Genomic DNA, 26,823 nt, shown 5'->3' on the forward strand with positions numbered 1-26,823 from the left:
ATTTGTAAAAGTGACTCCAACAGATGATATTTGGCAGTTCAGGTTGTCCCCTACACACTCTAACTTCTCATTTAATCTCCCTGCCCCTGCTCATATATACCTCTGGGTCCTATCCACACAGTCCTTCTACATGCACACAATCCACACACACACACTCCCCCCAAAAAGCCCTTATTTTCACAGAGACCCACACATGAAGTCCTTTTACACACAGCATGTAATAAAAGGAAGCCACCAAGAGAAACTGGGGTTTGAATTTCTGCCAGGATCTTCCCCATCGCCCGCTGCCACTTTGATGGAAAATCCACGGAAATCCTGGAAAAATGGCACAAACAGCAATTACACCATTCCCGTGGCTCTTTGACTGAAGTTACAAATAGGCAATAGGGAGAAGGTCAGCAGAAATACAACTCCCTGACGTATAAAGAGACCTCTATCTTACTGGCCTCACACCAGTCTCCTTTTATAATTTCAGTGTCACTCTGCTTACTGCAAGGAGCAGTGGTGCGGGGTGGGAGAGTGTATCAGGAAAATGATGCACATTCACCTTGCTTCACGAACAGTGCGTCTTTTGCGCTGGTTGACAACAGATTGTTTGCCAAGTAGTTTTCAGTGAAGATACTGCCCTCTAATCTCTGCATGTGCATTTTTTAAGCCACTCCATGGCCTCCCTTTGCAGATATACAGATTTATGCAGGGATTTTCGAAAGGCCCTGTTCTGGTGATAATTGGCCATGTGAACTCAGATTGAGTGACAATCATTTTCACCACTGGATTTTATGAAGACATTACCAATTTTAAAAAAGCATAGGGTGTAGCTTATTTCAGCAGGCTGTCCAATGACTTACAAATTTATGCTCTAAATGTGAAAAGTGACAATCTAAACAAATAACTGTGCCAATACTTTATACGATTAACACTGAAGAAACTCATTCACAAATGACAAAATGCACTCATTAAGAAATTTCTAAGTATGCTTCATTCCCATCATCAGAGATAGCCAGCAAGGATTTGTAAAGGGCAAGTCATATCTAATGAACCTAGTTGAATTTTTGAGGAGGTAACTAATGTGGTAGATATGGGAATGTCTCCAGATGTTATCTATATGGACTTCCAGAAGACATTTGACAAGGTTCCACATAAGAGACTGTTAACAAAAATGAGGCCACATAGAATTGCAGACAGCGTATTGGCTTAGTTAGGGAATTGATTAGGAGGTGGAAGACCGATGTAGGAATAGTGGGTGTGCATTCAAATTGGCAGGGTGTGACTAGTGATGTCCCGGAGAAATCTGTTCTGCGACTTCAGCTTTTCATGATATTTCTAAATGACTTTGATGAAGGAATAGAGGGCTGTATATTTATGTTTGCTGCCATCACTAAGCTAGGTGGTACAGTAAATAGTGTGCTGTGAGCAGAAGGTTGCAAAGGGACATTGATAGATTGCATGAGCGGGCAAAACTGTGGCAGATGGAGTTCAATATGGGAAAGTCCGAGGTCATTCACTCTGGACCTTAATTCCACATTCCATAGCTAAGAACAGTGGATGAGCAGAGAGTTTTAGGGATCCAAGTACAGAAGTCACTAACATCTAGCGGACAGGAACAAAATAGTTAAAAGGGCTAATGGAATGTTGGTCTTTATCGCAAGAGAGCTCGAATACAAAGAAGTGAAAGTTACAATACAGCTGTCCAGAGCTCTGGTTAGAGTTTAGTATTCAGTTTTGGGCACCACCCCTCAGAAAGGATGTATTATTGCTTTTGAGGTGGTGCAGTGTAAGTTCTCCAGAATGATAACCAGAGCTAAAAGAGTTAAATTATAAGCTCAGATTGTACAGACTGGGCTTGTATTCTCTTAAATATAGAAGATTAAGGAGGAGATCAAATTAAAGCAATAAAGATCATTAAAGGATTTAATAGGGTAGATAAAGAAAAACTATTTCCTCTGATGGGGGAGTCCAGAACAAGGGGGTATAACCTTAAAATTAGGCTGTTCAGGGGTGATGTCAGGAAGCACTTCTTCACACAAAGGGTAGCGGAAATCTGGAACTCTCACCCCCAAAATGCTGTTGAGGCTGCGAGTCAACTGAAAATATCAAAACTGAGATTTATAGATTTTTCACAGGCATGGATGTTAAGGGTTATGGAATGACGGTGATAGAGATGAAGTTAAGACATACATCAGCCGCGATCTCATTAAATGGAGGAACAGCTCAAGGGGCTGACTAGCCTCCTCCTGTTCCTACATTCTTAGTCTCTCCCTTCTCCCCTTCGCATTAAAAGCATCACAGTGAGTAGCTGAATTCTGCAGACCACACAGGTCCCAGGTTTGATCTCTAGTCTGTACTAGGTTCGCAGGTCTCAGCTGATGTGCATAGGAGAGTTATTATTTGCTTTAACAAGGCTCAGTAAAAGAAGGGGAATGTCGAACATGGTTCCCACTCCTGGATGCCTTCCAGAAGCTCTGCTGGAAAGCTTGAGTGCTTGGATATTGGGCAAGGATAGGCTAGGGTTCAGCGACAATGTTGCCGATTATAGAACATCTTGCTTGCAATCACTGTTGATGTATGCTCCTTTGACAGCCCCTTCCAAACCCGTGACCTCTACCACCTAGGGGAACAAGGGTGTCAGGTGCATGGGAACACCACCACCTGCAAGTTCCCCTCCAAGTCACACACCATCCTGACTTGGAACTATACCACCATTCCTTCACTGTCGCTGGGTCAAAATCCTGGAACTCCCTTCCTAACAGCACTGTTGGTGTGCCTATACCCCAAGGTTTGCAGTGGTTCAAGAAGGCAGCTCACCACCACCTTCGCAAGGGCAATGAGGGATGGGCAATAAATGCTGGCTTTGCCAGCGACAATCACATCCCGAGAATGTTGTTTTTAAATTATCACAGCCATGACCAGTGGACAAATGTGAGGTAATGCATTTTGGAAGGTCTAATGCAGGTGGGAGGTAAACAGTAAATGGCAGAACCCTTAGGAGCATTGACAGGCAGAGATCTGGGCGTACAGGTCCACAGGTCACTGAAAGTGGAAACGCAGGCGGATAAGGTAGTCAAGAAGGCATACGGCATCCTTGCCTTCATCGGTCGGGGCATAGAGTATAAAAATTGGCAAGTCATGTTGCAGCTGTACAGAACCTTAGTTAGGCCACACTTAGAATATTGCGTGCAATTCTGGTCGCCACACTACCAGAAGGACGTGGAGGCTTTGGAGTGGGTACAGAGGAGGTTTACCAGGATGTTGCCTGGTCTGGAGGGCATTAGCTATGAGGAGAGGTTGGAAAAACACGGATTGTTTTCACTGGAACGACGGAGGTGGAGGGGCGACATGATAGAGGTTTACAAAGTTATGAGCGGCATGGACAGAGTGGATAGTCAGAAGCTTTTTCCCAGGGTGGAAGAGTCAGTTACTAGGGGACATAGGTTTAAGGTGCGAGGGGCAAAGTTTAGAGGGGATGTGCGAGGCAAGTTTTTTACAGAGGGTGGTGAGTGCCTGGAACCTGCTGCCAGGAGAGGTGGTGGAAGCAGATACGATAGCGACGTTGAAGAGACATCTTGACAAATATATGAATAGGAAGGGAATAGAGGGATATGGGCCCCGGAAGTGCAAAAGGTGTTTGTTTCGGCAGGCATCAAGATCGGCGCAGGCTTGGAGGGCCGAATGGCCTGTTCCTGTGCTGTACTGTTCTTTGTTCTTTGACAGCCAGGGAGAGAAGAAAGTAATTGGGAGAAGGAAAGAAAACTGGAACAAATATCACAATTCAGATTCCAAATTGCACAATATCATCTCATGACCACCTCCAGTTAATGGCGAAGTTCACTACCAAATGACTTAGCCTGTCCTGATCTAAAATTATAATGCAACATATACAAAGAAAACTCCATCCAATTGCTCTGCACAATGCATCATTTTCATGCTCTCACACTACAACTAAATTATTGAGTAGAACTGGAAAGATCAATTGTCCTTTCTGGGTTTAACACCTGCACTGTAAAACTGTATAAACCAGGAAAACTCTTTTACACTCTCACCTCCCAGGCCACTGGGTCTTAGCCTCAGATTCCAGAGCCAGTCAGCTCAATGGTCTCCTCATTCTCAGCTGCCGGTCGATAACATTTAACGGCTGACTAGTCAGTCCACAGTCTCAAACCAAACGGCATGATTGCTTGTAAAGTTTACTTACCCTTTGACCTTGTTTTCCCACTGAACCCGGAAGACCTTGAGGCCCTGCAGGACCCTGCAAGACAAACATTGGCAAAGACCACACATCAACATCATACTGATTTCACTTGTCTAGGACTTCAATGTCATGTCTTGAGGTAGGATTGCCAACCCTCCAGGGTTGCACTGGAGTCTCCAGGAATTGCAGATTAATCTCCTGACACTGTTATGAGCAACGCAGAAGAAAAATCAGGTTATTAGTTTCAAGGTGGGAAAGGCAGGCTGTTTTATTGGGCAGGGCAGGAAAAGATGGGAGGTCACGTGATGCAACATCTAGGATTACATCCAACTAGAGTTGGTAACTCTGGGCAGGATTTTTCTCTGGGCCACTGTCAGGCTCAAATGGGGTTCAGAAGCCTGCACTGTGTGGGGAACAGTCACCCGGCTGTGATTTTCCCTGATTGGGCTAATTAGAGGTCAGAGGGCGGGCTCGCCATCCAACTGAGGATGGTGGGCAGGCTCTCAAAGCTGGAGGACCAATCAGAGGCCTTCTAGCTTGAAAACAGCAGCAGGATGACATAGCAGGTAAATGAGAGAGGGTGCCCCAAGATGGAGGCGTACTCTTTTGCTCTAATGTTTTTAAAATTTGAAGTGAAAATAGATTCAGCAGCCAGGCCACCCACCATTGTGGAGCAGGTGGCCTGCAGCTGCTGCTGAAACCAGGCCTCTAAGCCTGCTTGGAGTGTTGCCACCCCCAACCTCGCAGTCTCCTCCAGGCACCTAAACTCTCCCCTGCCGCCTGTAAGGACTTGGAGGCCAACTGGAAAATCCCAGTTGGCCTCCGTCAATAGTCCTCTATAGGCATTTAATTAGCTTAATAGGCTACCCATAGCTTGTGAGCGGGAAGCCCTAAACGCTACCTCATCCCGCCTCTGGGATTATGACCCGGCAGCAGAATGCAGCCAGGGAACCAACTCGCAGGCCAGCGATGCAAAATTCCGTGTCCGCATGCCTCCGTTCCCAGCCCCGGTAGGGGCTAAAAATCCTGCCTTCTATGCCGAGGTGTCACAGCAACACTACCAATACAGACAGGGAGTTGCATTGATCAAATATTCAACCTGAAAATCTAGACAGAGACCTGCAGAATACTGTCGTGTAAAATATTGTAAATATACTCACTCTTTCTCCTTGTGGTCCTGGTAAACCGTCAGCACCGGTTTCCCCCTGTAAAAATAATGGTCAGATTAAAAATTTTCACTTCAGGTCTAAATAAGTTAAATTATGAGGACAGGTTTCATCGACCAGGACTGTATTCCCTTAAGTACAGAAGATTAAGGGTGATCTAATTGAGATGTTTAAGATGATTCATGAAATTTATAGAGTAGAGAAATATTATTTCCTCTAGTGGGAAAATCCAGAACAAGGGGACATTGAGATTGATAGATTTTAGTTAAACAAGGGTATTACTGATTACGGAACCAAGGTGGGGAGATAGAGACAAGATACAGATCAGCCAAGATCTAATAGAATGTTAGAACAGGCTCGAGGGGTGGAATGGCCTGCTCCGATTTTAACGTTCTTTCCTAAGAGCATAAAATCACAAATATAATATCACTAAAGCAAAAACACACTAATGGTTTTCACAGCATAACACCAGGTACAGTGCACACCTCTGTCATTTAACCCACTTTTTCCCAATATAGTGGTCAGGGATACCTTGCTGGTTTAAGCACGTATTTGCAACACTCCCTGTGGTCCTGACCCAAATAGATCGGCAAATGCATGGAATATCCCAGACATTAGAGATGCTCCAATTGGCCTCAACTTCTTTGGGAATGAGGAAGAGGAAAACCATCCAGGATTCCCGTTCTCACTCCCGATTATTGCTCGGAGACCCAAGCAGGGAAAGAAGGGGTAGATTCTCACGATCAGCGATGGTGGGAAATGGGCAGTCGTGGTTTGGCTACCCGCTATACAGCAATGCAGAGGAAAATCAGGCAGACTGTCTAACAGCCAGCCAATCTGCCACCACCCGTCAAAAGTGAAAATCTACCCGCGGGTGCCTGACCATGTGATAGGACAGTAATAGTAGGAGATTTTAACTACCCCAATATTAACTGGGATAGTTTTAGTGTGAAAGGAATTGAGGGAGCAGAATTCTTGAGGTGCATTCAGAACATTTTTGCCCAGTATGTAGCAAGTCCAACAAGAGAGAGCACAGTTTTAGACTTAGTTTTAGGAAATGAAGATGGGCAGGTGGAAGGAGTGGTAGTGGGAGAGCATTTTGGTGGTAGTGATCATAATTCAGTCAGTTTTAACATAATTATGGAAATGGACAGAGAGAGAACAGGAGTTCTCAATTGGGTCAAGGCCAATTTTACTACAGTGAGGAGTGAGTTCGCGAAAGTAGACTGGAAACAGCTACTTGAAAGTAAATCAGTGTCAGAACAGTGGGCGACACGCAAATGGGAGGTTCAAGGGGTTCAGAATAAACATGTTCCCACAAAGAAAAAGGGTGAGACGGCCAAATCTAGAACCCCATGTATATCAAGGAGATTATAGGGTAAGGTAAGGCAGCAAAGGAAAGCTTATGTCCGATACCAAGAACTCAATACTACAGAAAGCCAAGAGGAGTATAGAAAGTGGAGGGGTGAAATCAAAAAGGAAATTAGGAAAGCAAAGAGAGGGCATGAAGGAACATAGGCAAGCAAAATCAATGTGAACCCAAAGATGTTTTATCAATACATTAAGAGTAAGAGGATAACTAGAGAGAGAGTGGGGCCCATAAAAGACCAAAAAGGTAACCTATGAGTAGGGGAAGAAGCTGTTGCTATGGTTCTTAATGAAAACTTCTCGTCTGTCTTCACAAAAGAGGGGGACGATGCAGATATTGTAGTTAAGGAGGAGGAGTGTAAAGTATTGGATATGATAAACATAGGCAGAGAGGAAGTACTAATGGGATTAGCATCCTTGAAAGTTGACAAATCACCAGGGCCAGATGAAATGTACCCTAGGCTGTTAAAAGAAGCAAGAGAGGAAATAGCAGAAGGTCTGACCATCATTTTTCAGTCCTCGCTGGATACAGCTGTGGTGCTGGAGGACTGGAGGACAGCTAACATTGTACCTCTGTTTACAAATGTGGCAATCCTTGTGTGGAGCCAGAGGACATAGGTGAGGTTTTAAATGATTACTTTTCATCGGTGTCCACTATGGAGAAGGACAATGTGGGTGTAGCGATCAGGGAGGGGGATTGTGATATACTTGAACATATTAGTTGTTTTAGCGGGTTTAAAAGTGGATAAATCCTCAGGCCCAGATCACTTAAAACATTCTTAGTTTTACTTTAGTTACAGATGAGATATATCCCTGTCTGTTATGTGAGGCAAGGGAAGAGACAGCAGGGGATTTGACACAAATTTTCAGATCCTCTCTGGCCACGGGAGAGCTACCAGAGGATTGGAGGACAGTGAATGTGATGCCATTATTCAAGAAGGGTAGTAGGGATAAAGCAGGTAAGTACAGGCCGGTGAGTTTAACATCAGTGGTTGGGAAACTATTGGAAAAAATTCTGAGGGACAGGATTAATCTCCACTTGGAGAGACAGGAATTAATCAGGGATAGTCAGCGTAGCTTTGTCAGGGGCAGATTGTGTCTAACTAACTTGATTGAATTTTTCGAGGAGGTGACTAGATGTGTCGATGAGGGTAAAGCAGTAGATGTAGTCTATATGGATTTCAGTAAGGCTTTTGATGAGGTCCCGCATGGGAGATTGGTTAAGAAGGTAAGAGCCCAAGGGATCCAGGGCAATTTGGCAAATTGGATCCAAAATTGGCTTAGTGGCAGGAGCCAGAGGGTAATGATCGAGGACTGTTTTTGCGATTGGAAGCCTATAACCAGTGGTGTACCACAGGGATCGGTGCTGGGTCCCTTGCTGTTTGTAGTGTACATTAATGATTTAGGCGTGAATATAGGAGGTATGATAAGTAAGTTTACAGATGACACGAAAATTGGTGGTGTCTTAAATAGTGAGGAAGAAAGCCTTAGATTGCAGGGAGATATAGATGGGCTGGTAAGATGGACAGAGAAGTGGCAAATGGAATTTAATCCTGAGAAGTGTGAGGTATTGCATTTTGGGAGGACTAACAAGGCAACGGAATATACAATGGATGGCAGGACCATAGGAAGTACAGAAGGTCAGAAGGACCTTGGTGTACTTGTCCATAGATCACTGAAGGCAGCAGCACAGGTAGATAAGGTGGTTAGGAAGACATAAGGGATACTTGCCTTTATTAGCTGAGGTATAGAATATAAGAGCAAGGGGGTTATGATGGAGCTGTATAAAACGCTAGTTAGGCCACAGCTGGTGCACAAGATTATGAGGGGCATAGATAAGTTAGATAGGAAGAGACTTTTTCCCTTAGCGGAGGGATCAATAACCAGGGGGCATAGATTTAGGGTAAGGGGCAGGAGGTTTAGAGGGCATTTGAGGAAAAATGTTTTCACCCAGATTGTGGTTGGATTCTGGAACACACTGCTTGAAGAGGTGGTGGAGGCAGGAACCCTCACAACATTTAAAAAGTATTTAGATGAGCACTTGAAACGCATACAAGGCTAAGGGCCAAGTGCAGGAATATGGGATTAGAATAGTTGGGTGCTGGATGGCTGGCACAGACACGATGGGCCGAAGGGCCTGTTTCTGTGCTGTATAACTTTATGATTCCATGACTCTAAAAAGGGAGCGAAGGATAGATGGAATAATTTCAGGCCAGTCAGTCTAACCTCAGTAGTGGGCAAATTATTGGAATCTATTCTGAGAGACAGGATATGTTGTCATTTAGAAAGGCATAGGTTAACCAATGATAGTCAGCATGGATTTGTTAAGGGAAGATCTTGTTTGACCAACTTGATCGAATTTTTTGAAGAAGTAACAAGGAAGATAGATGAGGGTAGTGCAGTTAGTGTGGTCTACATGGATTTTAGCAAGGCTTTTGACAAGGCAGACTGGTTAAAAAAATAAAATCCCATGGCATCCAGGGAAATGCAACAACGTGGATACAAAATTGGCTCAGTGGCAGGAAATAAAGGGTAATTGTTGACGGGTGTTTTAGTGACTGGAGAGCTGTTTCCAGTGACATTCTGCAGAGCTCAGTACTGAGTCCCCTGCTTTTTGTGGTGTATATTAACGATTTGGACGTAAATGTAGGGGGCATGATCAAGAGGTTTGCAGACAGCACAAAGATTGGCCGTGTGATAGATAGCAAGGAGGATAGCTGTAGGCTGCAGGAAGATATTGATGCTCTGGTCAGATGGGCAGAAAAGTGGCAAATGGAATTCAACCTGGAGAAGTATGAGGTGATGCATTTGGGGAGGTCAAACAAGGCAAAGGAATACATGATTAATGGGAAAATACTGAGAAGTGTAGAGGAAGTGAGGGACCTTGGAGTGAATTTCCACAGATCCCTGAAGGTAGCAGGTGGTTAACAAGGCATATTGAATCCTTTCCTTTACTGGCCGAGGTATAGAATATAAGAGCAGGGAGGTTATGCCGGAACTCTATAACTCATTGGTTAGGCTACAACTTGAGTACTGTGTGCAGTTCTGGTCACATCATTACAGAAAGGATGTAATTGCACTAGACAGGGTACAGAGGAGATTTATGGGGATGTTGCCAGGACCGGAAAAATGCAGCTATGAGGAAAGATTGGATTGGCTGGTGTTGTTCTCCTTAGAACAGAGAAGGCTGAGGAGAGATCTGATTGTAATGTACAAAATTTTGAGGGGCCTGGATAGAGTGGAGGTGAAGGGTCTATTTACCTTAGCAGGGAAGTCAGTGATGAGGGGGAATAGATTTAAAGTGATTTGTACAAAAATTAGAGGGGTAACAAGGAAAAACTTTTTCACCCAGAATGTGGTGATGGTCTGGAACTCACTGCCTGAAAGGGTAGTTGAGGCAGAAACCCTCAACTCATTCGAAAGGAGTCTGGATATGCACCAGAATCTATAGGGCTACGGACCAAATGCTGGAAGGTGGGATTAGAATAGGTGGATTGTTTTTCAGCCAGCACAGACATGATGGGCCAAGTGGCCTCTTTCTGTGCCTTAAACGTTCTGTGATTTTATATGGATGTCTGACAAAGACAGGATTGGTCAAGTTTTATATGGTTCTCAACATGAAGAATAGCTTCCAGGATGGGGAATCTGATAGTCGAGGGCACCCACTGAATTATTCTGCAGAAATGAAAAGTCTTGGGGGCCAGGGTGACTTGATAGTGGTCTTTCAAATAATGAAGGAGTTTGCTAGGGTAGACGTAGAGAAAATGTTTTAATTTGTGAAAGAGACAAAACCGGGGTCGATGGCATGTGAGATTAAGTAGGAATGCTAATGGTATGTTAGCCTTTATCACAAGAGGATTTGAGTACAAGAGTAGTGAAGCCTTGCTTCAATTATATAGAACCTCGGTTAGACTGCACCTGGAGTACTGTGTGTAGTATTGGTCCCCTTACCTTAGGAAGGATTTTATTGTCATAGAGGGAGTGCAACGAAGCTTCACCAGACTTGTCCCCAGGATGGCGGGACTGTCCTATGAAGAGAGATTGGGGAAACTGGGCCTGTATTCTCTAGAGTTTTGGAGAATAAGAAGTGATCTCATTGAAACCTTCGAAATACTTAAAGAGATAAACAGGGTGGATGCAGCTAAGATGTTTCCCCTGGTTGGGGAGTCTGGAACCAGGGGACACAATTTCCAAATAAGGGGGAAACCACTTAGGACTGAGATGAGGAGAAATTTCTTTTCTCAGAGGGTTGTGAATTTTGGAATTCTCTACCCCAGAGGGCTGAGGAAGCTCAGTCATTGAGTATGTTTAAAGCAGAGATTGACAGATTTCAATGACATAAGGGGATATGAGGATAGTGTGGGAAAAAGGCATTGAAGTGGATGATCAGCCATGATCGTATTGAATGGTGGAGCAGGGTCTATGGGCTGAATGGCCTACTCCTGTTCCTATGTACCTATCTTCTTAGATAGTGACTAATAAATCCAATAGGGAATTCAGGAGAAATTTCTTGACAGAAAGTGGGAGAATGTGGAATTCACTATCACAAGGAGCAGCTGAAGCGAATAGTATGGATGCATTTAAATAGAGGCTAGGTAAGTATATGAGAGAGAAAGGAATAAAAGTATATGTTGATAGGATTAATATGATTAGATATAGAGGGGTGGGAGGAGGCTTGTATGGAGCATAAACACCAGTATGGACCAGTTGGGCCAAATGGCCTGTTTCTATACATTCTATGTAATTCTGGGCAATTGGTACCCTGGCATGGATTACATTCACAGGGCAGGAAGGGATAAAAAGGAAGGAAACTGGGCCAAAAATACAAAAGGTCATATGATTATTTGATCAATATAAATGTAATAATTGCATCTCCATTGTACAGCAGTACATAGAGTGCTGTGATTCACTGCACAGAGATGTCTGTTTCTGAAAATGAATGAGGGAGGGAGGGAGGGAGGGGGTGGGTCTGGACCATTGCCATTTATCTTGCATTGCACCAAAGTTGCCAACTGCCTGGCTATATTTTTACTGAGAGTTGTGAGGATTTTTACTGGCATGTAAAGCTTGGTGCATTAGAGTGTCAGATTATGAACACATGCTTTATTTAAGGCATTTTTGGCACTCCCTCGGTAACTAGAGCTGAAAAATTATTTTGTGAGACTTAACTTCAGACCCAGTCACTTCTTACACTCAATCTATCAACTCTTGGCCCTGCTCCCTCTCACAGGATGCTGTCTCTGAGTTGGTTTCCTCAGGTTCTGACATTATTTCAGTGTCACTTGGTGACCAGAATTTCTTCTCTTTTCCATTCTCTTCCTGTCTAAACAATGGTCTTTATTTCACTTCACTCAGCCTTCAAAATTGCCCAGTTTTTAAACTGACAGGGACTCCAACTAAGAGATGTTATCTGGACTTCGGGTACCTGATTCACAGCCCCAATTAATGAATAGAAAAATCATGCATGGGGCCACATAGGATCATACAGCACAGTAGGAGGCTACTCATTCCATCGTGCCTGTGCTTGTTCTTTGAAAGAGCTACCCAATTAGTCTCACTCCTCTGCTTTTTCCACATAACGCTGAAAAATTTTCCCTTTCAAGAATTTATCCAATTCCCTTCTGAAACTGCTTCCATCGCCCTTTCAGGCAGATCATTCCAGATCATAAATCACTGCAGGAAAATATATTTCCCCATATCGCCTCTGGTTCTTTTGCCAATAACTTTAAATTTGAGACCTTCAGTTACCACTCCTTCTATCACAGGAAACAGTTTCTCCGTATTTATTCTATCAAAACCTTCATGATTTTGAACACCTCGATCAAGTCTGCCCTTCACCTTCTCTGCTCTAAGAAGCACAACCCCAGTTTCTTTGTCTCTCCATGTAACTAGAGTCTTTACCTCCTGGTATCATTCTAGTAAATCTCTACTGCACCCACTCTGAACTCTTGACATTCTTCTTGAAGTGTGGTGCACAGAATGGACCACAATACTCCAGCTGGGTCCTAAACTATTTTTTTAAAGAAAGGTTTGGAATAACGTCCTTGATTTTGTAGTCTGTGCCTCTATTTATAAAGTCAAGGATCCTGTAAGCCTTTTTAACAGCCTCAATTTTCCCTGCCATCTTCTAAGACTTGTGAACATACACCCCCAGGTCTCTCTGTTCCTGCACCCCTTTAAAATTCTACCATTTAGTCCATATTGCCTCTCCTCATTCTTCCTACCAAATGAATTATTTCACACTTCTCTGCATTAAATTTCATCTGCACTGTGTCTTCCTATTTTACCAGTCTACGTCCTCCTGCAGTCTCTCACTATCCTCATTGTTAACCACATTTCTGAATTTTGTGATATCTGCAAACTTTGAAATTATGCCCTGAATACCCAAGCCCAGCTCATTAATATATCAAAAACAGCAATGGTTCCCACACCGGCCCCTGGGGAACACCACCATAGACCTCCCTCCAGTCTTCGAAACAACCTCTCACCACATGAGAGATCATTCTGATTGAACGTGGGAAAAGATCTCGTGCAAACCAGATTCCTTCCACCACCCCCCCTCCCCCTACACCAACATTCCCCTCCACCCCGTTACCAATCCATAGGTGCTTAGGCCAATGTTATTGCCCCAGCTGAGATCAGCAACTCAGTACAGACCAGGAATGGACCGTGAACCCTTGTTTGCTCCTACATGTCTCAGCTGCTAACTTGTTGAGCAGTAAAACACATTTGTAACATTTTTTTGTTGCATTTAAAACTCAAAGTGCTGAAAGCAGTTGAAAACATTTTGCTACTTTCAAATTTTTTCTCGTAAGCAGACCTTCCTAAGTTAGAGATCAAATACTTACTGGTTCTCCCTTCAGTCCTTCAATCTGGAAAAGATAGAAAGAAATTGATTAAATGTGAGGTAGACATGCGTCGATACATATATTTTTAGGTGGGATTACACAGAGTATATGCCAGAGATTAATCATTGCTATCTGTGTAGACTTTATCGAGTTTTGGTAACCTTTACAGGTATTGGCAATTCAGTTTTGGAGATCGGCATCTTGCATGATTTACGATTCTTTACTTTTGAAGAATGGAAAAACGTATGCCACACGCTCACCTCTGACATAAATTCCTGATATATATTTCCTTTGTGTGAAGCTCCATGACGGGAGTGCTGATGCATAAAATTTGCCCTGGTCAGATTATAAAGATCCGCTGCTGCTACTCTTACTTTCTTTTTAATCCAATATATCCATCTTAAGATCCTCTTGTATCTGCTGCAGGCTCAAAGAATATGGAAAGTCTGGAATTGGAGCATTTACTTTTGGGCATAGAGTTGCCAGCTCTGGTTGGGTGTATTCCTGGAGCTTTCATCTTCCGCCTTGCACCACCTCACCCCCACATTCCCGCCATTGGTCCAGCCTTCCCATGCCAATTGGAAAAGGAACAGAGTCTTTGTTATCCAATTGGATTAACTTGACTGCTAGTAAAACAGCTTTTCATCCACATCAACAATATCTTTATAATTAATCAAGGAAAGTGCTCAAAGAAAGTGCAAACAACACGATGTTATTTTAATGCCACTACGATGTTTCTCCAGGGTTGTTTGTAGCAGTGTCCTGGAGGTTAATCTTCAATTCCCGGAAACCCCAGGACATTCCAAGAAAATCGCCAACACTATTTGGGGTGTTGGACATGGGACTTGTGGCAGATCCTGGTTTCACGCAGATTATGCCCATTAGGACCAGACCTTTACATATCAGTAGGAGGGAACCATGGATAGTTCTTCCGTCTGAGCTCCCCTCGTTAAGAGGGCAGGCATTTTTGGGCTTTCCTGGGAAATATTCTCCATTCCACATTTGAAAGACGTCAGTTCAACTCATATCAAGTTGAAACATGGCTCAAGTCTCACTGAGACCTTGGAAAGGCCCCATAATTTCCCTGGAATAAGGCACTCAATCCCCTCCGGGATCAATTACCATCACCAATCAGAGTGGCTCCAGTACCAATTAGAGGGTTTAAAGAGACATTTTTTCTTCATTACATTTGGTTTTATGGAAGATTTAACCGCAACTAATAAGAGTAATTGATCTCGAGTTGGGGCGTCTCCCACCGATACACCTTTGCAGGACTGCAGTTGTATAAATCACTCTGTCTCCAGAAGTTGGAAAGGAATCTCTGATCTCACGTTGCCAAGCAGGACTCAAGGAATTGCCCGGACATTGAATTTAAAGAGGATTTCATAATTTCTAAAAGGAAAGCCAAAAAACCATAGAGCCATAGAAAAGTTATGGCAAAGAAGGAGGCCATTCAGCCCATCGTGTCTGCACCGGTTGAAAAACTAGCTGCCCAATCTAATCCCAGCTTCCAGCATCAGGTCTGTAGCTGTGCAGGTTAGAGCATATCAGGTGCCGGTCCAGGTACCTTTTAAATGAGTTGAGGGTTTCTGCCTCCACCACCGATCCGGGCAATGAATTCCAGACACCCACCACCCTCTGGGTGAAAAAGGTTTTCCTCATGTCCCCTCTTATCCTTCTACCAATCACCTTAAATCTGTGGTAATTGACCTCTCTGCTACAGGAAACAGGTCCTTCAAGTCTACACTATCTAGGCCCCTCATAATTTTGTACACCTCAATTAAGTCACCCCTCAGCCTCCTCTGTTCGAAGGAAAGCAACCCTAGCCTATCCAATCTTTCCTCAGAGCTGCAATTTTCAAGCCCTGGCAACATTCTTGTAAATCTCCTCTGTATTTTCTCCACAGCAATTATGTCCTTCCTATAATGTGGTGACTAGAACTGTACACAATACTCCAGCTGTGGCCTAACCAGTGTTTTATACAGTTCCAGCATCAGAGCCCTGCTTTTGTATTCTATACCTAGGCCAATAAAGGAAAGCATTCCATATGCCTTCTTCATCACTCTATCTACCTGTCCTGCCACCTTCAGGGACCCGTGGACATGCACTCCAAGGTCTCTCACTTCCTCTACCCCTCTCAATATCCTCCCATTTATTGTCTATCCCTTTGCTTTGTTTGCCCTCCCCAAATGCATTACCTCACACTTCACCGGATTGAATTCCATTTGCCACTTTACCGCCCACTCAACCAACCCAATGATATCATTCTGGAGTCTACACACATCCTCTTTACTATCGACTACATGGCCAATTTTTGCGTCATCAGTAAATTTCCCAATCATGCCTCCCACATTTAAATCCAAATCATTAATATATACCACAAACAGCAAGGGACCCAACACTGAGCCCTGTGGAATGCCACTGGAAACCGCTTTCCATTCACAAAAACATCTGTCAACCATTACCCTTTGTTTCCTGTCACTGAGCCAATTTTGGATCCAACTCACCACATTCCCCTGAATCCCATGGGCTTTTATTTTTCTGACCAGTCTGCCATGTGGGACCTTGTCAAATGCCTTACCAAAATCCATGTAGACAACATTCACTGCACTTCCCTCATCACTCCTCCTTGTTACTTCCTCAAAAAAATTCAATTAAGTTAGTAAGACACGACCTTCCCTTAACAAATCCATGCTGACTAACCCTGATTAATCCATGCCCCTTTCTAAGTGACAGTTTATCCTATCTCTCAGAATTTGAGTCACTGTAGAAAACAAAACTAAATTCCTATGTCCCTTTCCTTCCCTCTCCACTATATTGTCTTATTCTAAGATTCCTTTCAAAGGGGAATTTCTTCAGAGCTGCTCCCAGCCTACTGCCATACCCTCACTGGAAGTAGGTCGGGGAACGTTCATTTATGCAAGGAAACAGAATTTCCACCGCACATCCTGGCAAAGATGACAAAAGGAATTGAAGAGCATAGGTGTTACAGAGTCCCACAGTTTTAAGATCCATGGAAGGAATGAAGTAGAGTAGGAGATGATGCAATAAAACAAAGACTTGCATTTATATAGCATCTTCCATAACCACAAGATGCCCCAGAGCACATCACAGCCAATGAAATACATTTTCAAGTGTCTGGTTGGCAAGATGTAAAGAGTGGTGTGCCACAGGGATCTGTGCTGGGACCTCGACTTTTTACAATTTATATAAATGACTTGGATGAAGGGACCAAAGATATTGTTGCTAAATTTGCTGATAGCACAAAGATAGGTAGGAAAGTAACTTGTGAAGAGGACATGAGGAGGCTACAAAGGGATATAGATAGGTTAAGTGAGTGGGCAAAGACCTGGCAAATGGAGTATAATGTGGGAAAGTGGGAAATTGTCCACTTTGGCAGGAAGAATAAAAAAGAAGTGTATTATCTAAATGGTGAGAGATTGCAGAGCTCTGAGATGCAGAGGGATCTGGGTGTCCTAGTGCATGAATCACAAAAGGTTAGTATGCAGGCACAGCACGTAATTAGGAAAGCTAATAGAATGTTATCGATTATCGTGAGGGGAATTGAATACAAAAGTAGGGAGGTTATGCTTCAGTTATACAGGGCATTGATGAGATCACATCTGGAGTACTGTGTACAGTATTGGTCTCTTTATTTAAGGAAGGATGTAAATGCATTGGAAGCAGTACAGAGAAGGTTTACTAGACTAATACCTGGAATGGGTGGGCTGTCTTATGAGGAAAGGTTGGACAGGATAGGCATGTATCCACTGGAATTTCGAAGGCTTAGAGGCAACTTGATTGTAACATATAAGATCCTGAGGGATCTTGACAGGGTGGATGTGGAAAGGATGTTTACCTTGTGGGAGAATCTAGAAATGGGGGTCACTGTTTAAAAATAAGGGGTCGCCCATTTAAGACAGAGATGAGGAGGAATTTTTTCTCTCAGAGGGTTGTGAGTCTTTGGAATTCTCTTCTTCAAAAGGTGGTGGAAGCAGAGTCTTTGAATATTTTTAAGGCAGAGGTAGATAGATTCTTGATAAGCAAGGGGGTGAAAGGTTATCGGGGGTAGGTGGAAATGTGGAATAATCAGTTCAGCCATAAACTTATTGAATGGCGGAGCAGGCTCGAGGGGTCGAGTGGCCTACTCTTGCTCCTAATTCATATGTTCGTCACTGTTATATTATAGCAAACACAGCAGCTAATTTGTACACAGCAAGCTTCCACAAACAGCAATGCGATAATGACCAGATAATCTGTTTTATGTGTTGGTTGAAGGATAAATATTGACCAGGACACCAGGGAGAACTCCCTTGTCTTCTTTGTAATAGTGCCATAGAGTATTTTACCCTCACTTAAAGGCAGACAGGGCATCTGCCAAACATGACAATGCAGCAGTCCCTCAGTACTGCACTGGAGTGTCAGCCTAGAGTTTGTGCTCAAGTCCCTGGAGTGGGACTTGAACCCACAATCTTCTGACTCAGAGTTGAAATCAAGAAAAGAATTTGGATTTCTACACCATGAGGACACAGGGTGATGGAAGAACATATAGGGGCACCTTCTCTGACATAACAATGTTTCTATCCCTCTCGCTAATAGACAAAACAGTGAAAGAAAAAAACCTCTCGCTGCTGCCTAGGGCAAGATTTACCCAGTCGATTCCCCACACAGAGAGTTGCTGATCAGATCGATGGACAGAGGTGTAAAATATGTATTTAAAAGATGTGCAAATAATGAAAATATACTATTCAAAGTCATCTGCACCCTTGGGTGCTTCAGCCAGTACTTGACCTTCTACTAGGTGGCCTGGTACATCTCAAACTCAGCCCAGGTCACTGTCCGGTCAGCCATTGCCAAAGGCAGCTAGGATTCATGGGCAACCTCTAAAGAGCCGCTGAAGACTATGCGATTGATAACATTTAATAAAGAATGATTCTAGGATCACTAACCACAATACACATTACAACAGCAACTATACTTCAAAAATACTTATTTGGAATGTCCTAATGTCTGTCAGCCATTTTGTCCCCCAAACCACCCTCTCCACCTGTTCCCCATCCCTTCGCACCATAGCGGTTTCCTTTCATCAAGGTGGAAATATTCTCTCATTACCCTAACCCTGATTGCCAGCATGTTGTGATAGGATTCTGCCCGTGCAAAATATCACAGCTCCTGGGCTGAATTTTCATCACGGGAGTGGGAAACAGGAGCCAGGTGTGTTTTTGGGTCAGAAACCCACCTCAAGCGGACAAACTGATTAAAGTTAAGATTTTCATGGGGGTGAACCCTCAATTTTTATGGGAGATGAGTTTCCTGTCCATTTAAAGCCAGTGGGAGTGGGAATGGAGGTGAGTCAGATGAAGTGTTAGACTCATTTAGACTCCCCATGGCAATCACTGAAGCTGCTGGTTGTCCGGAGGGAGAGATCTGCAGTTTGTACCAAAGCCTTTCACTGCTCCAGACAGAAGCGAAATGTCACAGGCGAGCTGGAGGCCGGGGACCCAGGGTAGGGCAGACCTTTACTTCATCGATGCTGACCTGGATCCAATGCTGGAGGTTGTGAGGGGGAAGAGGGAGATTCTCTTTCCTCAGGGTTGTAGGAAGAGGCCATCTCGTATTGCAGCACCTCTCTGTTCAGCATCATCCCCCTCTGCCACCTCTGCCTCCTCCTCTCTCACCTCCTGCTCCTCCCCTGATGAGCTGCGTCCTTCCAGGGACTCACTGTCCTCAAGGTCCTTACCTCTCCGGAGGGTCATGTTATGGAGAGTGCAGCAGACCACCACAGTGACTGAGTCCCTTGCAGGAGGTTTTGGGAGGGCACCACCCTACTGGTCCAGGCACCGGAATTGCATCTTCAGAAGGTTGATGGTCTAGTGAGCAGGTGGCATTGGTTGTCTGTGCCTCTGTACGGGGTTCCCGCAGAGGGGTGAGTAGCCATGTCTTCAAGGGATTTTCCTTACTCCCTAGGATCCATCCGCAGACTTTGGGGATTGGAATGAAGAACTGAGGCAGCCTGGACTGGTGGAGGATGAAGGAGTCATGGCAGGAAAGTGAGTGCACATATGGAGGAAGTATTTGTTGCAGTCATAGACCAGTTAGATGTTGAGGGAGTAAAGTCCTTCCTGTTGATAGATCTCATTGGCTGGTCACTGGGCGCCTTGATGACCACATGGGTGCAATCAATGATGCGCTGCACCTGGGGGAATCCACCGATAGAGGCAAAACCCAATGCCCTCTGTCTCTGCGAGGCTGTGTTTGTTGTTCAATGAATGTACTGCCCAGCTCTGGTAAAGTGGGCATCAGTGACCTGTGAGATGCAGTGGTGTGCAGTCATTTGTGAGATGCCCCTGTCATGCTGGGCCCCCTTCTGCCAAGAATGAGGCAGATTAATTTCACCATATGGACATTAAATTTCATGCCCTGAATGTCAGCTGAAGCTTTCCTTTTGGACAGCTGGCCACTCTATTGTGATTGGCAGCCTTGCTCCTGGCTCTTCTGTTCCCATGATGCCAGAGTGTGATGACCTCATTTGCTGAGTGCTCAGTCTTCCCACCACCTGCGCACTGCCAAGGGCATCTACTAACCAAGTACTGTGTCCCCTTTTGCCCTGCTGACCCGCTTATGGGGCCAGGGTGATGCCCTGGGGCAGCCTTAACGGACTCTCCAATGCCTACCCACCTCTCCAAAGTTGTTTAGGAACTGACAGCTTTTAAAACCCATTCGCCCCTTTAAATATTCTACCCTCCCTCTTTAACAAGCTCCTAAGGAGCTTTTTAATGATTTTAACTGCCCTCAACTGGGAGGAGAGTGGGATCCTGTCCCACCCTCCCCCTCGCTCTGGTGAGTATTGCTGGTGTCAGGATTGGCACTTTGAAATTGACACACCACCGGGCACTGATATTGTCGGGCACTGATATTGTCGGAGCTCGGCCACCTCTGTTCCTGACTTTGGGGGGCCCTGAAAATTCAGCCCCTTATCTTTGTCACATTCTCAAATTAACTCAATGCTGCTGTAACTGCTACACAGCAAAATAACAAAAACATGGAATGTGCATTTTCTAAGAGTTTTAGGCTACTGAACAGTTATCTGGCTTGATGTCTGTACAAATTATTTTCTGCTGTCTGGTTCAAAGGTTAAATATCTGACAGGTCAGAGGGCACATTAGGTGTTGCGCCTTCAACTGAAATGAGATGTCCACTTCGTGCTAAGTTGTCAGTGTGGCCATCAGTCAGTCATAGTTCAAAATGTACACTGTATCTAGACAGTTCTGTAACTGTTCCAATACTTTTCAGCTTTTCAAAACATCCGACTTTTATATTTTAATTAAAAATCTTCTCGTAGTTACTAAGACTTAAGTAGACATTTTTTCCAATCTAAGTTGCAATGACTCTACCTTTCCCAAACATTCAAGATGTTGAAATGTCAGACACAGCTGTCTTGAAACTTTCAATCTCCTCATCCACCAATTGAGTCCCTCCCTGTTGCTGTGGCTGTGCACAGAGGTTGCTTCCAGCTTCTTCTCGATCCTTCCTAAAGCTCTCAGTGCCCTGCTGTTCGGACAGAGCACAGTGCTACAAAGATGCAGTTTAACAATGGTATTGGCAAAATCTTAAATGAATGTTATGCTCGAGCTGTTCAGCTGTCGTCACACAGGCTGGAGACTTGATCAGGGTTAGCTTGCCTGAGAACGGCTTGTATCCATCTCAGTGGAGAAAGGATCAGTGAAATCTCCATTACGAGAGAAGTGTAAAACTATCAATATCGAGCTCCAAAGGGCAACTCACATTGCCCCAGTGTCATTTTCATAGGCTAGTATTCTGAGAGATGCAGTAGCTGCCAAACTGGCCTCTTAATGATCCCAAAACTGCATGAGCAACGTGATTTTAATGAATATCCCATAAAGCAATAGTTTCTGCAATAAGCAGACCGACAAATTAATGATTAAAATACAATTTAAAGTCCACACGATTTAGAGAGCTGCCACCAGACATAAAGTGAAACTAAAGGACCTGTGTAACCCTAATATTTGGTTCATTCCAGCTCTGGTGATAGAGAATCATAGTCATAACTGCACAGGAGGCCATTCAGCCCATTAAGTCCATGCTGGCTCCCTGTAGAGCAATCCAGTCTGTCCCATTGCCCTGCTAGCTCTGCAAGTTTATTTCCCTCAAATGTTCATCCAATTTCCTTTTGAAATCTTTGATCGTATCCGCTTCCACCACCCTCGTAGAGAGTGAATTCAAGGTCATTGCATTTAAGGGCTACACAGCCAATTGTGGACAGGGCCTGGCACCAGCAGTGCTTGTCGATCAGGAAGTTGGAGACCCACAGACCCTGATTTTCATAGGAAATTCTGAGGCTGTTGGCCTATGATTTTGCAGTCAGTACTCTTGCCCCTCACCAGGGCTAGAATCCATTGGGGTTCCCAGCCTCCCCACTACATTGAGCATCCACCATTGCATTCTAACCTTTGCTGCTCTCAGCATTGGAGACCAACATCAGGCACAGCCTCCCAGAATATCAAGTCTATAGGTTTTTGGGTCCAAATTCTTCTATCAAACATTTTGATGCATCTTCCTAGCTCTCTGTCTGTTTCTTATATAGTTCTTGTATATTATATCCTGGAGTCCTTTTTATGTGATTATCTGTGAAGTGTGTTGGGACATTGTCTACATTAAAGGCTCTCTATAAAAAACTCAGGTTGTTATTCTTATCTTGGCTCCTCGGCATTCCCCTTTAAATTGCTAGGGTTCCCTTTAAGTTCCTTTAATTTACTATTTCTTTCATTGTCTTTGCGAATAGATTTCTTCATTTATCCCCATCTCCTTTTTCTTCCCTCTTTCTTTTTTCCACCTGTTTTTGCCAAGTTTTTCCCACCATCCCAATTCTCTCCTAAAGGCATTGAATCTTTGTTGAGGATGTGGCCCAAGTGATGTTCCCTGTGCGTGAGCTTAGAATTGGTCGGCTCTTCCACTACAGTGGGCATCATAGTTGGGTCTGATCCTGTCACCACTTGTCTATATGCACCCAGGTTCTAGCATGGTAAGTGGTAGGTAGGTGATCAGGAGTGGGAAATCTGCAGGTTTACCTTTCCCTAAGCCCAATACACTGAGGACAAACAGAACACTACACTGAAAGCAACCAACTAAAGACAGGAGATAGATATCCTCCTGTTTCTGCTTCCGTTTCCTTCTGCTGCTGCTACCCTACTTTGTTTCCCATTCCAGGTTACAACTTAGATTTTTCCTAATCTTTTTATTGTGTGCTTTTTTCCTTCAAAGGACTTTAATCTTCCTCGTCCATTTTTCTCCTGAAACTGCTTCTGTCTTCTGACTTGCCAGATATCCTTCTTCTATTTTGCCATATCTCACTCTAATCCTCTTCTTACTAAGTTCTAAGCATGACATCTTCTCCCTTTGCCATCCCTTCGGATTTGTCTTTCTTCCCTTCTTTAGCCTGCTCCTGGATTTTCCCTTGTTCACTTCGCTGGGCAGCCTTGTATCTCTAAGAAGGTTCGACTAGTCATTTGCCAGGTTTTAAAGAAAAATGTGCATTGGTCACATCCTCAGGACATCCCAAAGACAATTAAATAATTTCGTGGTGCAGTTACTGTTGCTCAGTAGGCAAATGCAGCAGCTAATTTGCCCAGAATAAAGAGCCATGAACAATAATGAGATGAATGAGCAGTTAATTTATTTTGGTTGAGGGTTAAAATGTTGGCCACAACACCAGGAGAAAGCCAACTGTCCTTCCTCTGATAGTGCCCTGGGATCACTCAATGCACTTGAACAGGAGGACAAGGCCTTGGTATTGTAATGAGTCTACCTACATCAGTGGCTCACTAAATGGGTTCTGCGCACCCCCAGACATTCCAGAGCCGGCCTTAAGGGTGGGTGATGTGAGTGACCGCCCATGGCGCCACTGTTAAGAGTAGCTGAGTAAGTAGTGCCAGAGGTGTGCTCTGTGTTTGGGATAGAAATGCAATACTGTACCAATGTGCCTCCTGGCTTGCAGTCGTCATGCGACCTCAACCATGAGGCACTCTGACTGGGGGCAGCCATGACAAGCAGTTCATTAAAGACAGAGTCCACACCATACTGGTGTCCTGTGAGCTCGTAACACTCTGCTCCTCCTGTTTTCTTGTTCTTCCCCTAGCTGTTCTGGTGTTCTCTCCCTACTCCTGCTCTCTCTCTGTACTCTGCTCCCACAGTGCTCCTGCTCTTTCCCTGTTCCCCTATTGTTTTCTCTGTGTTCCTGCTCTCTTTGTGGCCTCCTGCTCTCTCAAGATTCCTGCTCTTCGCAGGCCTCCTGCTCTCTCACTCTGGATTCATGCTCTCTCTCTCTTTTGGTTCCTGCTCTCTCAGGGTTTCTGCTCTCTCTGAGTTCCTGCTCTCTCTGGATTCCTCCTCTCCCTGGGTTCCTGTGTTCGCTGGGCTCCTGCTTTCTCTGTTCTCTGCTCTCTCCATGCTGTTGCTCTCTGTGCACTTCCTTTGCTTCCCCAGTGCTTTTTTTGCGCTCTGCTATCCCCCAGATCCTGCATTCTCTATGCTCCTGTCCTTCCTGTGCTCTTGCTCTCTCCATGCTCTTGTCAAGGATAGACAGGCTTTGCAGGAGATAGAGAGAGGGGGGACATATAGAGAGGGGAAGAGAGGGGGAGAGAGAAAGAGGTTATGAGGAGGGGGAGGGGAAAGGGAGGAAATGAGAGGGAGGGGAGGAGTGGGAGATAGGGAAAGCTCAGTGTCAGGAATGTGACTTTGTAAAATTATCTCCATAGCATGTTTCTATCAAAAGATCCAAAGACATCTCACATATCTCCAAGTAAACATCTTTCCAAGCATCGCATGTGATTACCTACTCCATAGGAAATATACCTAGAAATGTTCCCATGTAAAGCTATCGTATGAGGTCAGGAACAGGAAAGGAGCAGTCACCTTGATGGGAGTTTTCTATAGGCCCCCCAATAGCAGCAGGGAGGTGGAAGAGCAGATTGGGAAACAGATTTTGGAAAGGAGCAGAAGTCACAGGGTAGTAATTATGGGGGATTTCAACTTCCCAAATATTGATTGGCAACTCTTTAGATCGAATAGTTTGGATGGGGTAGTGTTTGTGCAGTATGTCCAGGAAGCTTTTCTGACTCAGTATGTAGACTGCCCGACCAGAGGGGAGGCAATATTGGATTTGGTACTAGGTAATGAACCAGGGCAAGTGATAGAGCTGTTGGTGGGCGAGCACTTTGGAGATAGTGATCACAATTCTGTAGCATTCACTGTGGTAATGGAGAGGGATAGGTATGTGCAACAGGGCAAGGTTTACAATTGGGGGAAGGGTAGATATGATGCTGTCAGGCAGGAACTGAGGAGCATAAGTTGGGAGCATATGCTGGCAGGGAAGGGCACGGTCGAAATGTGGAACTTTTTCAAGGAGCAGATAGTAGGGGCCATTGATAAGCATGTCCCTGTCAGACAGGGAAGGGATGGTCATGTGAGGGAACCGTGGTTGACAAGAGAGGTTGAGAGTCTTGTTAGGAAGAAGAAGGATGCGTATATAAAGTTGAGGAAAAAGGGCACAGGCATAGCTCTGGAGGGATACAAGTTGGCCAGGAAGGATCTGAAGAAAGGGATTAGGAGAGCTAAGAGAGGGCATGAAAAATGCTTGGCGGGTAGGATAAAAGAAAACCCCAAGGCCTTTTACGCGTATGTCAGAAATATGAGGATGACTAGGGGGACCATAGGTCCGGTCAAGGACAATAGCGGGAGACTGTGTGTTGAGCCGGAAGAGATAAGTGAGGTTTTGAATGAGTACTTCTCTTCGGTATTTACGAATGAGAAGGGGTGTATTACTGAAGAGGACGGTGGGAAGCAGACTGGTAAGCTCGAGGAAGTCCTCGTTAGGAGGGAAGATGTGTTGGGGTTTTTGAATAACTTGAAGATAGACAAGTCTCCCGGGCCTGACGGGGTATATCCAAGGATGTTATGGGAAGCAAGGGATGAAATTGCAGAGCCGCTGGCAATGATCTTTTCATCTTCTCTGCTGACGGGGGTGGTACCAGGTGATTGGAGGGTGGCAAATGTTGTGCCCCTGTTCAAGAAAGGGAATAGGAACAACCCTGGGAATTACAGGCCAGTTAGTCTTACTTCGGTGGTAGGCAAGTTGATGGAAAAGGTGCTGAGGGATAGGATTTCTGAGCATCTGGAAAGACACTGCTTGATTCGGGACAGTCAGCACGGTTTTGTGAGGGGTAGGTCTTGCCTCACAAGCCTGATTGAATTCTTTGAGCAGGTGACCAAGCAAGTGGATGAGGGTAAACCAGTGGATGTGGTGTACATGGATTTTAGTAAGGCATTTGATAAGGTCCCCCATGGTAGACTTATGGAGAAAGTCAGGAGGCATGGGATAGTGGGGAATGTGGCCAGTTGGATTAAGAATTGGCTAACTGATAGAAGGCAGAGAGTGGTCTTAGATGGTAAATACTCAGCCTGGAGCCCAGTTACCAGTGGCGTGCCGCAGGGATCAGTTCTGGGTCCTCTCCTGTTTGTGATTTTTATTAACGACTTGGATGAGGAAGTCGAAGGGTGGGTCAGTAAATTTGCAGATGATACAAAGGTTGGTGGAGTTGTGGATACCGAGGAGGGCTATTGTCGTCTGCAAAGGGACTTGGATAGGTTGCAGTGCTGGGCTGAAAAGTGGCAGATGGAGTTTAACCCTGAAAAGTGTGAGGTCGTCCATTTTGGAAGGACAAACATGAATGCAAAATACTGGGTTAACGGTAGGGTTCTTGGGCATGTGGAGGAGCAGAGAGACCTTGGGGTCTATGTGCATAGATCATTGAAAGTTGCAACTCAAGTGGATAGGGCTGTGAAGAAGGCATATGGGGTGTTAGCGTTCATTAGCAGAGGGATTGAATTTAAGAGCCGTGAGGTGATGATGCAGCTGTACAGGACCTTGGTAAGGCCTCATTTGGAGTACTGTGTGCAGTTCTGGTCGCCTCATTTTAGGAAGGATGTGGAAGCCTTGGAGAGGGTGCAGAGGAGATTTACCAGGATGTTGCCTGGAATGGAGAATAAGTCTTACGAGGAAAGGCTGAACATTCTAGGCCTCTTCTCATTAGAAAGGAGAAGGATGAGGGGTGACATGATAGAGGTTTATAAGATGATCAGGGGAATAGATAGGGTAGACAGTCAGAAACTTTTTCCCCGGGTGGAGCAAAGCGTTACAAGGGGTCATAAATTTAAGGTGAAGGGTGGGAGATAT

The 26,823-nt window shown here is 44.6% G+C and overlaps 1 protein-coding gene across 4 annotated transcripts in view; it reads right to left on the reverse strand.

Moving 5' to 3' along the window:
* The window catches only part of LOC137354371 (collagen alpha-1(XIX) chain-like), a 655,592-nt gene that overhangs the window by 427,196 nt on the left and 201,573 nt on the right, over nt 1–26,823 (reverse strand). For all 4 annotated transcript variants that reach the window (XM_068020137.1, XM_068020135.1, XM_068020134.1 and 1 more), the window contains exons 13-15: nt 13,572–13,595; nt 5,350–5,394; nt 4,193–4,246 (exon numbers count right to left, since the gene is read on the reverse strand). In XM_068020137.1, coding sequence (XP_067876238.1) covers nt 4,193–4,246; nt 5,350–5,394; nt 13,572–13,595 — 123 coding nt within the window. The remainder of the gene's footprint in view (nt 1–4,192; nt 4,247–5,349; nt 5,395–13,571; nt 13,596–26,823) is intronic.

Source organism: Heterodontus francisci, chromosome 3 (assembly GCF_036365525.1).
Source record: "Heterodontus francisci isolate sHetFra1 chromosome 3, sHetFra1.hap1, whole genome shotgun sequence".
In the NCBI taxonomy this organism is placed as follows: Eukaryota; Metazoa; Chordata; class Chondrichthyes; order Heterodontiformes; family Heterodontidae; genus Heterodontus; species Heterodontus francisci.